The following is a 15,418-nucleotide window of genomic DNA, read 5'->3' as shown; positions in this document are numbered from 1 at the left end:
AGTGAGTGCAGAGGTGACATTTCCATCATCTCAGGAAGTTCTGTCGAACAGTACTGATCTGTTGTGTACAGCCTGCTGTGTAGCGGGTGCTTTAGAAATAGTCATTGCATGAATGGTCCTCTAGACACTGAGAGCTGTGGTTTCTACTCTCCTCCTCATTTCCCTTTCTGGCCAGCACACCAAGAAATTTACTAGGAATTCACATTGGAGTCTAGGTCCACACAGTGAAGGATGTCATCTTAAGGCCCTGGGAAAGGCAAGATGAGGCATCTGGGTGAAGACCAACTCCCAGTTCCTAAGACTCCCCCAGAGCTGGCTTGACTGTCCTCTAGCTGCAGCCAGACTGATGGCGGTACCCAGAGATGACAGCCGCTGGAGCAGGGTCCGGGGGAATTGGGACAGGCTGTGCTGGTTGGGGGCACACTGACTTTAAAGCTCCAAGCCTCACCACTCAGAGCATGAGGGAGTCACACCTCATCTTTAACTGATCCAGAGTCAGCTTATCACCATAGGAGAAGGTGAGTGGGTGAAGAGAACTTGAGGGGAACACAGAAAGGGAGATGTGCTGAGGCTCCAGTTCTTCCAGAGAGTCAGTGAGAGGCACCTCATGTGAGGGGAGGTCATCTATGTTGGAGGGTAAGTAGCCATTGTGGGTGGGAAGGTTGCCCACTGAGAGCACCGTCCAGGGACTGGCTGGGTTTTCTGGCTTTGGGTAGGAACCCCTGCTCTCCAGCACCTTGTACAGATCCACCAGTTGTCTGCTCTCAGCTGGGAGAGCTCTTGGAGGTGGTGGGCTTGAGGCACTGTGCATCATGTCTTTCTCTGAGGCCTGGTGACCTTGGATTCCTTTTCCCCTTTGTGGCCAGTTGGAGCAGTGGGGACGTCTGACAATTGGGGTCACTTGATGAAGGACTTCACTGATGACCAGGGGTTCAGGATCTTCAGGCATGGACCAGTCTATCAGGAGCCTGTCCAAGGGCAGCTGTGTCTTCTCCTGAGCAAAAGGAGGAGGAAGAGGCTCACACTGCTGTAGAAGCAACCTTAACAACCTATTTCTCCAGGGTTCCCAAAGGCCTCACAACCTGCACTGTCTCCTCAGCCCTGGCTGCAACATGGTGGGCACTGGAGTTTGCGAGGTAAGAGAAATAGTTAACATTGTTGGGGAGGCAGAGGGGCAGGAGCCGGAGACTCCTCTCAACCCCCAGCCAGTGAGTGATTCACTACCCTGCTCAACCTTCAACTTGTCTCTCTCTTTTCTCTTTTCTTTTCTTTTCTTTCTTTCTCTGTCTCTCTTTCTCTCTCTCTCTTTCTTTCTGTTTTCTTTTTTTTTTTTTTTTTTGAGACCAAGTCTCCTTCTGTCACCCAGGCTCGAGCTCAGTGGCCCAATCTTGGTTCCCTGTAACCTCCACCTCCCAGGTTCAAGCAATTCTCTTGCCTCAGCCTCCCGAGTGGCTGGGATTATAGGTGTGTGCCACCACGCCTGGCTAATTGTATATTTTTGGTAGAGACAGGGTTTCACCATGTTGGCCAGGCTGGTCTCAAACTCCTGACCTCAAGTGATCTGCCCACCTCGGCCTCCCAAAGTACTGGGATTACAGGCATGAGCCACCACGCCTAGCCCCATTTCTAATGTGAACCAAGCTGTACTATCTGCTTTTCCTCAAGGACAGAGGTCACTGGATATGCAAAGGAAAGGCTGAGACTGCTTCTGTCTTGGGGAAGAGGCAATGAAGCCTTTAGGGTCACACTAAACAGGTGATGAAGGGACACAAGAGCTGAGTCCTGAGAGACGTGTGGTATTTTCCAGGTAGGGAGGTGCTGGCAAGGAGGACTGGTGTATTTTGGAACCTGCTAGTTATTTCTTATGACTGGTAACCCGAGACTTCAGAAATAGGAGGCGGTCACATCACACAGGGCCTTTTAAGTGACACAAGGGTGTTTGTGCCTTGAGAGAACTACTGAAAGGTTTCAGGCAAGGTAGTATTCCTTGTCAGATCTGCTTTTAAGAAAGACAACTTTGGAGTAACATTTTTAGAAGAAATTTTCATCTTTTTTTTGCCTTTAGCTAATTGTGTTTGTAACAGACAATATTAGCTTATACTTTTTAAAATTAATTAATTATCTCACTTATTTTCTCTTAGCATTCTGCCAGTGACCAGCTCTTCAATGTCCTATCTCTTTCCTTTCCGAACTTGCTGCCAATTCCTGAGTCCAAGTCCTTGGCACTTTCCTATTAACACTTTTTAAAAATTGGGCTTTAATTGGGGTCTCTTTGCCTCCTAGAAACAATCCTACACACTGGTTGTCTGATCTTTCCCAAGCAGAGGTCCAGAGCCTCTACTGACTTGGCTTCCATGTACAGTCAAGATTCCAGCATTGGCCTGGCAATTGGTTCCTGCCCTTCCTCCACCTCCCTGTCTTTCTCTTCAGAAGCTGCTCTTTCAGCCACTGTCCCAGTCTTACTAATCACGCCCTTCTCTCAGTGCCCCACACACTTTTGCTTCCACCGCCAGCCTTCACCCTGCTTGTGTGTGCCTCCCACTGTCCCATGCTTGGTGCCTTCTCCTTCCATGAGGCCCCTGGTGACTGTTCCTTCCCCTGGATGCCTATTCAATGAAGAAACCACCGTTAGGTTCTTGGCATGTGATGTTTTGTGCTGTCACTTTTTTTAAATGTCTGCAAGCTATGTGTGCACAGGGACCATGTCTTACAGGAGGAGTAGGATGACAAAAAATAGCCGTGGGACAAGGCACACCCTGGGGACTAGTCCCAACTCTGACACCATATCCTGGGGAAAACCAGTCTACAGTGGTCTACTGAGGCCTCTCTAGGGCCTCAGTTCTCCGATTTGTCCAATGACAAGTTGCGCAAGAGGGGTTTGGTCTGGATCTTCTTCTGACATCCCCTCCCTTGCCTTGGACATGGCAAGTGTCAGGAAAGTGAACAATGGCAGTGTCTCAGAACAGATTTCCACAAAGGGCCCTGCCAAGCTAGAGGATGTGTGTATGTGTTTCACTTTAGGGAAGCTGCTCTTTTCTGATCACTACCCAAACTGGCCCTGGCATGTTGGTCTGGCTCGGAACACAGCTGGCAGCTCTGGGAAGCTGAGCTGCCAAAGTGCTGCTACCACAGATGTGGGAGAGAGTACACCCTATGTGGAAATGGCTTGTCGTTTTCACAAGATGAGGTGTTTGCTCTGCTGTCAGGAGAGCAACAGCAACACTGAGAGGCCGCTTCTCATGGCTTTTACAAAGCGGGCCCTCTGGCTGCCAAGTCCTCGGGGGCAGGCCTCTTAAACCACTATCAGTTCAGGAACCTCATGGACACTATTTTAAGCTTTTACAAGTTGGATAACACTCCAGCAATCCCCTTTATGATTTGGCCTTTTCCTTCAGAGCTTTAGGGCACATGGTTTTGTAGCCATATCTTAAGAAACAGTAGGGGAGGGAAGGCCTGAGAGCTCAAAGCACATTTGCTAGAAGGCGAGGACACACTATTGTGTTTCTGTTGTCTGCCTCTGCCTAGCACCCAGAGAGCAGTTTGCTTTCTAAAAACAGTCCACCTCCTTCAAGGGTCAAGCCACATGGGGTTCTAAGGCCATCTCAGGGCCTTCATCCTGGAGGCCATATTTAAGCTGCTTAATTTAAAAAATTTTCTAATTCACTGGTTATTTTTGCAAAAAAATTATATGCACATAGTGTTCTTAAGACATTCTAGGCCAGGTGTGGTGGCTCATGCCTGTAATCCCAACACTTTGGGAGACTGAGGCAGGTGGATCACTTGAGGTCAGGAGTTCAAGACCAGCCTGGCCAACATGGTGAAACCCCATCTCTACTAAAAATACAAAAATTAGCTGGGCGTGGTGGCAGGTGCCTGTAATCCCAGCTACTTGGGAGGCTGAGGCAGGAGAATCGCTTGGACCTGGGAGGCGTAGGTTGCACTGAGCCGAGATCATACCATTGCGTTTCAGCTTGGGCAACAGAGCAAGACTCTGTGTCAAAAAAGAAAAAAAAGATATCTAAAAGTTCAAAGGGACTATGTAATGAAAATTAAGTGGCTCTCATACTCTCCACCCTCTCCCTGGAGGCAACCACCATTCTCTGTTTCATATGTATCATAGTGGGCTTCCAGAAATATCCTGTGCCCATGCTGCAGATGTATGAGTGTATATAAAATCGCCCTCATTTTTATATAAATGAACCCACTTTAGACAATTGTGATAAATATTGCTCTTTTTACTTTTAAGTATCTTGGAGATCTTTAGGCACATATAGATCTATCTCATTTTTTAAGTATTTGCCTAATACCCTATTGTACAGATGTACCCAAAATGTTTAATTTGTCCCCGGTGCACTTTTACATTCTGCCCAAGTTTTTGCTTCTATTTATAATGCTTCAATGAACGCGCTTATGCTACACAACTTTGGGCATATGTATACCAATTTCTATCACCTTCCTTCTGTCTTACTTTCTCTAATAAATCTCTTCAGCTCAGAGGTGTAGACTGCTAGAAACACTCTCCTCATCCCGTGTTTAAAGATCCTTTAAAATGTATAATGCAATGATGAGCAGCACATCCTACTTGGATATGAGTCCAGGATCCACCATTTACTCGCTGACTAACATTGGGCAAGTTAGTCCTCTGTGCCTCAGTTTCTTCATGTGGAAAATGAAGATAATAATCATACAACCTCATGCCAGGCATGGTGGCTCACGCCTATAATCCCAGCACTTTGGGAGGCCGAGGCGGGCGGATCACGAGGTCAGGAGATCGAGACCATCCTGGCTAACATGGTGAAAACCCATCTCTACTAAAAATACAAAAAAAAAATTTAGCCAGGCGTGGTGGCGGGCGCCTGTAGTCCCAGCTACTCGGGAAACTGAGGCAGGAGAATGGCGTGAACCCGGAAGGCGGAGCTTGCAGTGAGCCGAGATTGCACCACTGCACTCTCTTGCTCTGGGCAACAGAGCAAGACTCCGTCTCAAAAAAAAAAAAAAAAAATCATACGACCTCATAAAGATGTTTATGGGTTAAATGTTAACATATGAAAATGTTTTCAAAAGTTCCTGGTACATATAAGGTAATATATCTAAATTATAATAATGTGTAATATAATTATATAATTATTATATGACAGAATATATAAAATATATAAATATATAACCTGTACATTATATATCTAAAATAGTGATAACAGCAGTTTGTGTACATATATATAAAAATATATATATATGTGTATATACACACACACAAGCTGCTGTTACTGTCACTATTTTTGCTGTTGTAACTTAATAGGGATGAAATCCCTCAGAAGAGACTTAAATTATGGGTCTTCTTGGGAAGAAAGTGAATGATCTTTGTCTTATATGACCCATGTGCTGTACATGGCATCTTATTTAATCCTCACGGTGGTAAGAAAGAATGACATTGTTTTATGAAGACTGAAACTTGGGCTCAGATAGCTGGGCAAGTTGCCCAAGAGTCACACACATAGTAAGTGGCAGAGGCAGGGGTGGCCTCCGGGCTTGATTTCAAAGGCACTAAACTGTAGTGACTTAAATTCCTGAGGAAGCTGTGGCTGGGATCCACTCTTTTTTTTTTTTTTTTTTTTTTTGAGCAGAGGCTGGGACTATGGACCACTGGCTTCTGGCCTGAGGAAGGGTGTGGATGACAGAACATACTTGGTAGTTGGAGAGAAGCATCTTGCCCGAGAAATGTTGTAAAGTCTTGGAAAGGAAGCCTGGAGCTGTCAAAGCCCCAGGCGATGGGAGGAATATTGGCTTGCCACTTCTCTCTCCTATTTCTCCCCTTAAATGTAGTCTTCATATTTAGATGCTTTCAACTTCCAGACCCTCCACCAGGGATGGCCCATCTTGCCCACTGTGAGCTTTCTCACCTCTTTTCCTGGGCTGCAGCAGTTCCCTTTACTCTCTGTACTCTCCCCTCTCTCATCTGCCAGCTGATCAACCTCTCCTTTAAAACCTTTTCTTTGCACAATGGAATGATGTACTGGCTTCTTACCCAAACCAAAATAGTATGGGTTCTATTTATCTTTTCTATGCTTAGACAGGAAAAATCAAAATCTTCAATTCTCTTGAATTTTGGATGACTCAATGCTCAGGCTAGTACTCAACAAATGGCCAAAAAACAAAACAAAAAAAGCTTGCTTTCTTCTTTTGAAATAAGTTAGGTGAGAACAGGAGAGCAGTTTGGTGAGAAGGGGAATGTGAGGCATACTGAGGAATAAAAAGCTAGGGGGTTTTAATCTTATGATCATAAACTTCAGAAGATTCCTGTGCATGATTTCTCTTAAGTTCAGGAAGAAAAGTGAGAGTGATGACTCAGTGGTAGCTTAGCATGAATAACTTAAGCTCAATCATAGGATCTCAGCACCTAGGCTTCCTCATAACTACAATGGAAAACTTAGATGTGGTGATCACTAGAACCCCACTGACTGACCACAGAGGAATTATACCTTACCTCTGCAATGGGATATTTCTTAGCGCAAGTGCTATTTGCTGGATCTGGAATTTCTCTGCTACACCACTGAGGTCTGAGGGCCGCTAGGAAAACAGATAACCTATAGATAAAGAAAACAGTGACATTTTCTTAGGTGTGCACACAGTGGCATGGAAACACAGGTTCTCAGTGCAGTACCTTCAGTGTAAGGCTGCTTTTGTATGCAAATAAAATATAAACACTGAAAGACAAAGATGATTTATTTATCGTCCAAGGCTACAGTAGTTTTCTGTGAAATTACAACACAGTCACTTGGGGTTTGCTAAATAAACCATGGAACTTTTGATCAACCTAATATTTAGCAATCTATCACTATCTAGCTATGCATTCATTCAACAAATATTCATTGAACCCCTAATATGTGACCAGCACAATGCTACCTGCCGAGCATTGAAGATGACATGTTCCCTACCCTTACTATTTAGCTAATTACAATATTTACAAAGAGTTTGTAGTGACAGGTTAATTATGTGAACAGTTGAAGAAAAGACAGGATTCAAAAATGGTATAAATAGCTTGAACATAACCATGTTAAAAATGCCAAGAAAAAAGTATTTTAGGGAAATATCTGAAATATCTATTAACAGTGGTTGTATTTGGCAATAAGAGGAAATATAGGTCTTTTATGATGTAGAAGGAAAAATCCTAAAAAATTTCTTATAAATGTATGTGACTTATTTTTTTTTTAAGTTCATGAACAATATGAAACATTTTGAAAGACTTGGCTTTGATAAGCTTTGATTTTTTTTTTTTTTTAAAGTATGCTTTACAATTTGTCTAACCTTTTGAAGTAAGAGATGTGGCCATGTGACTAGGTTTTCTCCAGAGAAATATGAGCAGAAGTGTCTGTGATCTCATAGAGATCATGCAGATGAGGACAATGCCCAAGGGATGGTATGCCAAAAAGATGGAAGAAAACTGTGTCGCCAAATAACTATGGAGCACAGCTGCCCACCAATCTGGATACCTTACCTCAGGGCCATTATATGGAAGATAAATAAAGTATTATTTAAGCCACTGTACTTTGGGTCCTCTTTTTTTTTTTTTTTTTTTTTTTAAGGCAGTTTAGCCTGCACTGTAACTGATCTTCACAATTTCCATGAAGGGGATGCATGTGATCCTAGTTGACTCCTTTTGAATTAAACTTTTTCAAAGTCTACCCAAAGAGAGCTTTGCTTTGAAGTATCTATCACACATTAGATCTTCAATAAATGTACAGCCTGTTAGACAAGTTCAATGGCTGGTAAAATGACTTTGAGTTAGTTTTATTTTGACCTTTTCTCTAACTTTACACAGCATTTGAAGAAAACTTTGTATTGAAAAACCAACTCATTAAAAATATTTTCTTTGAAAAATAATACATGTTTACTAAGGAAATTCTACAAAATATAGTTAAACAAGAAAAACTAAAGTCATCTACAATTTTATCCCCAGATATAAACACCATTAATATTGTGTTTTAGGCTGGGCACAGTGGCTCACACCTGTAATCCCAGCACTTTGGGAGGCCGAGGTGGGTGGATCACGAGTTCAGGAGTTTGAGACCAGCCTGGCCAACATGGCGAAACCCTGTCTCTACCAAAAATACAAAAATTAGCTGGGCATGGTGGTGGGCACCTGTAGTCCCAGCTACTCGGGAGGCTGAGGCAGGAGTATATCTTGAACCCAGGAAGCAGAGGCTGCAGTGAGCCAAGATCATGCCACTGCACTCCAGCCTGGGTGACAGAGCAAGACTACGTCTGAAAACAAAACAAAACAAAAATATTATGGTTTATATCCTTGAGGCAGACAGTAATTGCCACCCAATATTCATTTTCCCCTCCTTCTGAAGAAGAGGACCCAGATTTATTAGGACGACAATGCACTCGGCTAAAGGACCATAGTTTTGTTTTCTTTTCTTGCAGCTCTACCTCAAAGGAAAGACCACGGTGTGTTTTTTTTTGTTTTTTTTTTGTTTGTTTGTTTGTTTTGTGGTTGTTATGGCTGTTTTAGGCTGGAGTGCAGTGGCACAATCTTAACTTACTACCACCTCTGCCTCCCAGGTTCAAGCGATTCTCATGCCTCAGCCTCCTGAATACCAGGGACTACAGTTGTGCACCACCAGAGCTGGTTAATTTTTTTATTTTCAGTAGAGAGAGTTTCACCATGTTGTCCAGACTGGTCTCGAACTCCTGACCTGAGGTGATCTGACCGCCTCAGCCTCCTGAAGTGCTGAAATTACAGGCATGAGCCACTGCACCCAGCCTCAGTCATGTTATTTTGACTTTTATATTATATATAACCAAATTTAATGCTAACTGATATATCTTACATTTGCATCTGTGTGTATGCACTATTTTTAAGAAATGAAAGTACATATTGTTTGGCAGGCTGCCTTTTAAATGGAACATGGTAAATATTGTTCATACCATTTAATTTCTTTTTTTTTTTTTTAGAGACAGTCTTGCTCTGTTGCCAGGGTGGAGTGCAGTGGCGCGATCTCGGTTCACTGCAATCTCTGCCTCCCGGGTTCAAGTGATTCTCCTGCCTTAGCCTCCCGAGTCTCAGCTGGGACTACAGGCGCGTGCCACCACACCCAGCTAATTTTTGTATTTTTAGTAGAGCCGGGGTTTCACCGTGTTGGCCAAGATGGTCTCGATCTCCTGACCTTGTGATCCGCCCGCCTTGGCCTCCCAAAGTGCTGGGATTACAGGCGTGAGCCACTACGCCCGGCCTGCCATATCATTTAATTTCTACATCATCTTTCATGGACACATAATAAGTTATAGTACAAGATATATCATGATTTAGTTACCCAATCCCTTATCATTGGGCATTTAGGTTATCTCAAATATTTTTCTTTTCTGAAAATTATTTCAGTGAACATATTTTCCACTAAATATCTGCAGACATCTATAATAGAATAGGCTTGGCACAGTGGCTCATGCCTGTAATCCCAGTACTTTGGGAGGCTGAGGCAGGCGGATCACTTGAGGTCAGGAGTTCGGGAACAGCCTGGCCAACATGATGAAACCCTGTCTCTAATAAAAAATATAAAAATTAGCTGGGTGTGGTGGTGGGCACCTGTAATCCCAGCTACTCGGGAGGCTGAGGCAGGACAATTGCTTGAACCTGGGAGGCGGAGGTTGCAGTGAGGCAAAATCACACCACAGGACTTCAGCCTGGGTGACTCTGTCTCAAAAAATTTTTTTTGAAAAATAAAGTGTGTATATATATATATAATGTATCTCATATATATATATATATATGAGAGATACATTTCTAGTTAGAGATTATTAGATCAAAAGGTATATTTTTAAGGATTTGACACATACTGTCACCCAAAGTGGTGAAATAAGTTTAGTCTCTCACTAGGAATGTGTGAGACTGTCCATTTCCCTGACCCATGGCAGCAACAGCTATTATCATTTTTTTAAAAGCCTCATTTACCCAATTGGTAGGTGTAACCAACTCACTTTTGCTGGAAGTAATGCGTTGAGAAAATGCCCACCATGATGATAGCAATGCAAATGCTTGGTGCCACAAACGCCATCCAATTGGCTTTACCTGAAAAGTTAGGAAATCCTGTGACTGAGTGAGTTATCATCAATGAACATTTCAAAATCTTGATTGGTATATGAGCCCTCTGGGCCTTACCCACAGCTCCGGGACAGCTGTGCTCAGGAACAAGGTAAATTCATTTTTGTCTACGCGGTGTGGGAAATGGGACCCTAAGGGGACCAATTCTATGGTTCTAAGAGGAGCTCTGGCCCTACAGGGCTCCTCCCACTCACAGGGGCAGAAAGCAAGGAGGCACGGAATACAAAGCACAGTTGTGAATTGGGAGCCCTGTCTTAGTCCTGGCTGTGCTGCTAGCAGATGTGTAATCTGTGGACTTCAGTTTCTTTCTTTTTTTTTTTTGAGATGGAGTCTCACTGTGTCTCCCAGGCTGGAGTGCAATGGTGCAATCTTGGCTCACTGCAACCTCTGCCTCCCGGGTTCAAGTGATTCTCCTGTGTCAGCTTCCCAAGTAGCCGGAACTACAGGCGCATGCCACCACCCCCGGATAATTTTTGTATTTTTAGTAGAGACGGGGTTTCACCATATTGGCCAGGCGGGTCTTGAACTCCTGACCTCATGATCTGCCCACCTCAGCCTCCCAAAGTGCTGGGATTACAGGCGTGAGCCACCGTGCCCGGCCTGGACTTCAGTTTCTTGATCTATAAAATGTGAATGGTGACATGTACCTTGCTGGTTGTTATGAAGATCAGAGATGGTATATTTAAAGCACATGGCAGTGTGTCTGAATATAGAAGGTCCTCAAGAAACAGTAGCTATTAATTTTAGCAAAGTATGACATAAGCCTTTATCTAGCTAGGGTGATTGTGAAATTTTTGAAATATTTGAAATTGTGCCTATTCCTTCCTATGAAAAGAACTACGGCATTTTACTACTTACTGGAATTGTCCATTAATTCATCCAGCACTTGCTGAGTAGTAACCATGTAACAGGCTCTGTTAGGTGCTGGGATACAAAGATAAATAGGACATGGCTCTGCTGTCTAAAGAAGTCATGAATATAGTATAGGATACAGATGTGTGAACATGTAAACAATAAGCCATGATGCCATGGTGATATGGTTTGGCTGTGTGCCCACCCAAATCTCATCTTGAATTGTAATTCCCATCATCCCCACATGTGGTGGGAGGGACCCACTGGGAGGTAATCATGGGGGCAGTTACCCCATGCTACTGTTCTCATGCTATGAGGGAGTTCTTGCAAGAATCTGATGGTTTCATAAGGGGCTTTACCCCTGCTTTGCTCTCATTCTTCTCTCTCCTGCTGCCTTATGAAGAAGGATGTGTTTGCTTTCCCTTCAACCATGATGTAAGTTTCCTGAGGCCTCCCTAGTCATGCTGAATTATGAGTCAATTAAACCTCTTTCCTTTATAAATTACCCAGTCTCAGGTATGTCCTTATAGCAGCATGAGAACAGACTAATATAGTAAGTAAATTGGTACCATAGAGAGTGGGGCACTGCTGTAAAGATATCTGAGGATGTGGAAGCAGCTTTGGAAATGAATGAAGGCAGAGGTTGGAACAGTTTGGAGGGCTCCAAAGAAGACAGGAAAACGTGGGAAAGTTTGGAATTTCCTAGAGACTTGGAGGGCTCAGAAGACAGGAAGATGTGGGAAAGTTTGGAAGTTCCTAGAGACTTGTCGAATGGCTTTGACCAAAATGCTGGTAGTGATATGAACAATGAAATTGAGGCTGAGGTGGTCTCAGATGGAGATGAGAAACTTGTTGGGAACTGGAGTAAAGGCTACTCTTGCTATGCAAACAGACTGGTGGCATTTTGTACCTGCCCCAGAGATCTTTGGAACTTTGAACTTGAGAGAGATGATCTAGGATATCTGGCAGAAGAAATTTCTAAGCAGCAAAACATTCAAGAGGAAGCAGAACATAAAAGTTTGAAAAATTTGCAGCCTGATGATGCAACAGAAAAGAAAACCCTGTTTTCTGAGGAGAAAGTCAAGCTGGCAGCAGAAATTTGCATAGGTAATGAGGAGCCAAATGTTAATTACCAAGACAATGGGGAAAATGTCTTCCGAGCATGTCAGGAACCTTCATGACAGCCCCTCCCATCACAGGCCTGGAGGCCTAGGAGGGAAAAATGGTTTTCAGGGCTGGGTCCAGGGCCCCCACTTCTATGTGCAGCCTTGGGACTTGGTGCTCTGCATCCCAGCCACTCCAGCTGTGGCTAAAAGGGGCCAACATACAGCTCAGGCTGTTGCTTCATAGGGTGCAAGCCCCAGGTCTTGGCAGCTTCCATATGGTGTTGGGCCTGTGGGTGCGCAGAGGTCAAGAATTCAGGCTTGGAGAACTCTGCCTAGAATTCACAGGATGTATGGAAGTGCCTGGATGCCCAGGCAGAAGTTTGCTGCAGGAGCAGAGCCCTCATGGAGAACCTCTGCTACAGCAGTGTGGAAGAGAAATGTGGGGTGCAAGCCCCTACACAGAGTGCCCACTGGGCACTGCCTAGTGGAGCTGTGAAAAGAGGGCCACTGTCCTCCAGACCCTAGAATGGTAGATCCACTGACAGCTTGCACCATACACCTGGAAAAGCTGCAGACACTCAATGCCAGCCATGAAGGCAGTCAGAAGGGGGCTGTACTCTGCAAAGCCATAGTGGCAGAGCTGCCCAAGGCTGTGGGAGCCCACCTCTTGCATCAGCATAACCTGATGTGAGACATGGGGTTAACCTATTTATGCCTGAAGTTGCAATTTTTTGAATTATTGCATGAGTGAAAAATCTGACCTTGGTGATGACCTTGAGCAGTAGGATGTAAATAATTCCCACATGCTTAGCATTCCAATAATGGAACACTAGTCATAAGTGGGTCTGGGCAGGAGATCATTTTGGAGCTTTAAGATTTAATGATTGCCCTATTGGCTTTTGGACTTGCATGGGGCCCTGTAGCCCCTTTGTTTTGGCCAATTTCTCCCATTTGGAAGGGGTGTATTTTCCCAATGCCTGTACCCTCTTTATATCTAGGAAGTAACTAGCTTGTTTTTGATTTTATAGGCTCATAGGTGGAAGAGACTTGCTTTGTCTCAGATGAGACTTTGGACTTGGACTTTTGGACTATTACTGGAATGACCTAAGACTTCAGGGGACTGTTGGAAAGGCGTGATTGTGTTTTGAAATGTGAGGAAATGAGATTTGGGAGGGGTCAGGGGTGGAATGATATGGTTTGGCTGTGTCCCCACCCAAATCTTATCTTGAACTGTAGTTCCCATGATCCCTACGTGTGGTGGGAGGGACTTTCTGGGAGGTAATTCAATCATGGGGGCAGTTATCTCCATGCTCTTCTCATGATAGTGAGTTCTCACAAGAATCTGACAGTTTTCTAAGGGGCTTTCCCCCACTTGGCTCTCATTCTTCTCTCTACTGGCACCTTGTGAAGAAGGACATATTTGCTTTCCCTTCTGCCATGATTATAAGTTTCCTGAGGCTTCCCCAGCCCTGTGGAACTGTGAATTAAACCTCTTTCCTCTATAAATTATCCAGTCTCGGGTATGTCCTTATAGCAGTGTGAGAACGGACTAATTCACATGGGATATGTATGAAAACAGGGGTGTATGCAATGTCCAGAGAGGTATAGCAGAGAACAGCATGGAAAACTGGTTCACAAGTAGCAGAGGAAGGTTTTGCAAAAGGCACAATGTCAAAAGTTTAGAGTTGATTAGCTGGGCATGGTGGCAGAAGCCCACAGTCTCAACTACTTGTGAGGCTGAGGCATGAGAATCACTTGAGCCCAGGATTTCGAGGCTGCAGTGAGCTATGATCATGCCACTATACTCCAACCTGGACAATAGAGTGAGACACTGTCTCAAAAAAAATAAAAAATGTAGAGTTGGAGGATGAATAGGAGTCAGCTAAATGGATAAGCTAACAAAGGAAGACCAGACCAGAAAAAAACAAAAACAAACAAAAAAAAACTGTGCAAAGTCATGGAAGGAGGGAACAGCCAGTACTTTCAGGCAACTACAGGAAGTCTGGTCTTGCTCCATAATGAATGCTGAAGTGTGTGGCAAAGGATCAAACTAGATGGGTAAACAGGACCATGTGAACCTGGCAAGTATGGAGTTTGAGTTCTAGCTGGAAGGGGCCCTTGGGGAACCACTGATGAGTTACAACGAGAGAAGTAATGCCAGCATCTGGAGTCTTGCAGAAAGACTTCTCTTCTGATTGAATGACAAACAGGCTGGGAGGGAGAGTGAGCAGGAGGAGCTAGAGGCCAGAGACCTGTTAGGGCCCATGAGAAGTGTCAACAGGGCTGAATAGGGAAGTTAATGGAGGCAACCTTTTTTCTACCCCATACAATCAGGAGGATCTGGCCTTCCTTTCTTTTTTAATTGAGATGGGTCTTGTTATGTTGCCCAGGCTGGTGTGGAACTCCTGTGTTCAATCAATCCTCCCACCTTGGCCTCCCAAAGTGCTAGGATTATAGGTGGGAGCCACGACACTTGGTCAAATCTCACATTTCTTCAGCATCTGCTTTCCTTTCTGGGCAGATGGAGCAAGTTTGGAGTAAAACCAGTAGCAAGATGCTGAGTCCTTTTTTTATTATTTTATTTTATTTTTGAGACAGAGTCTCGCTCTGTCACCCAGGCTGGAGTGCAGTGGTGCGATCTCAGCTCCCTGCAACCTCTGCCTCCTGGGTTCAAGCGATTCTCTTGCCTCAGCCTCCCGAGTAGCTGGGATTACAGGAGTGCACCACCGCTCCCAGCTAATTTTTGTCTGAGTCCTTAATCTACATTAATCGAGCAAGTTAACTTTCTTTTGATCTTTTTTTTTTTTTTGAGACATAGTCTCACTCTGTCACCCAGGCTGGAGTGCAGTGGCTGCCATCTCAGCTCACTGCAAGCTCCGCCTCCTGGGTTCACGCCATTCTCCTGCCTCCCAAGTAGCTGGGACTACAGGCACCCGCCACCACGCCTGGCTAATTTTTTTGTATTTTTTTTCGTAGAGATGGGGTTTCACTGTGTTAGCCAGGATGGTCTGGATCTCCTGACCTTGTGATCCGCCCGCCTTGGCCTCCCAAAGTGCTGGGATTACAGGCACGAGTCACCATGCCCGGCTGCAAGTTAACTTTCATGGGAGTGCTCAGGATATGAGAAGAAGTCTTGTCAATTTCCCAGTGGAGAGTTTCCTGGCATAGAACAAGAAAGTCTCTTGAATGATCAACTTGATGCTTCATGTCACAAAGCAAGATGCTTAGAGTAGATGCAAATGAGCATTGCTAGAGAGAACAGTGTAACTTAGCTAGTGGAGGGAAGCCCATGCTAGCTGGGTCACTTACTCATCAGACTCAAATTTAACTTAATTTAAGCAACTCAAATCTGAGTTTGATT

At 44.3% G+C, this 15,418-nt stretch overlaps 1 protein-coding gene across 4 annotated transcripts in view; it reads right to left on the bottom strand.

Annotated features, from left to right (window-relative positions):
• Positions 1-210: 210 nt before the first annotated feature.
• The window catches only part of IL12RB2 (interleukin 12 receptor, beta 2), a 90,263-nt gene continuing 75,055 nt past the window's right edge, over positions 211-15,418 (bottom strand). For 2 of the 4 annotated variants that reach the window (XM_011994987.1, XM_011994988.1), the window contains 3 exons: positions 9,976-10,066; positions 6,482-6,581; positions 211-994 (listed from right to left, as the gene is read on the bottom strand). In XM_011994987.1, the coding sequence (XP_011850377.1) occupies positions 452-994; positions 6,482-6,581; positions 9,976-10,066 (734 nt within the window). In that variant the 3' untranslated portion in view covers positions 211-451. Of the gene's footprint in view, positions 995-6,481; positions 6,582-9,447; positions 9,541-9,975; positions 10,067-15,418 lie in introns of all 4 variants that reach the window. The other 2 variants (XR_001007647.1, XM_011994989.1) reach the window with 2 other exon arrangements.

This window comes from Mandrillus leucophaeus, unplaced genomic scaffold (genome assembly GCF_000951045.1).
Source record: "Mandrillus leucophaeus isolate KB7577 unplaced genomic scaffold, Mleu.le_1.0 Scaffold464, whole genome shotgun sequence".
NCBI lineage: Eukaryota > Metazoa > Chordata > Mammalia > Primates > Cercopithecidae > Mandrillus > Mandrillus leucophaeus.
Note: the sequence above shows the minus strand (reverse complement) of the source record. Positions and strands in the feature narration are given on the sequence as shown.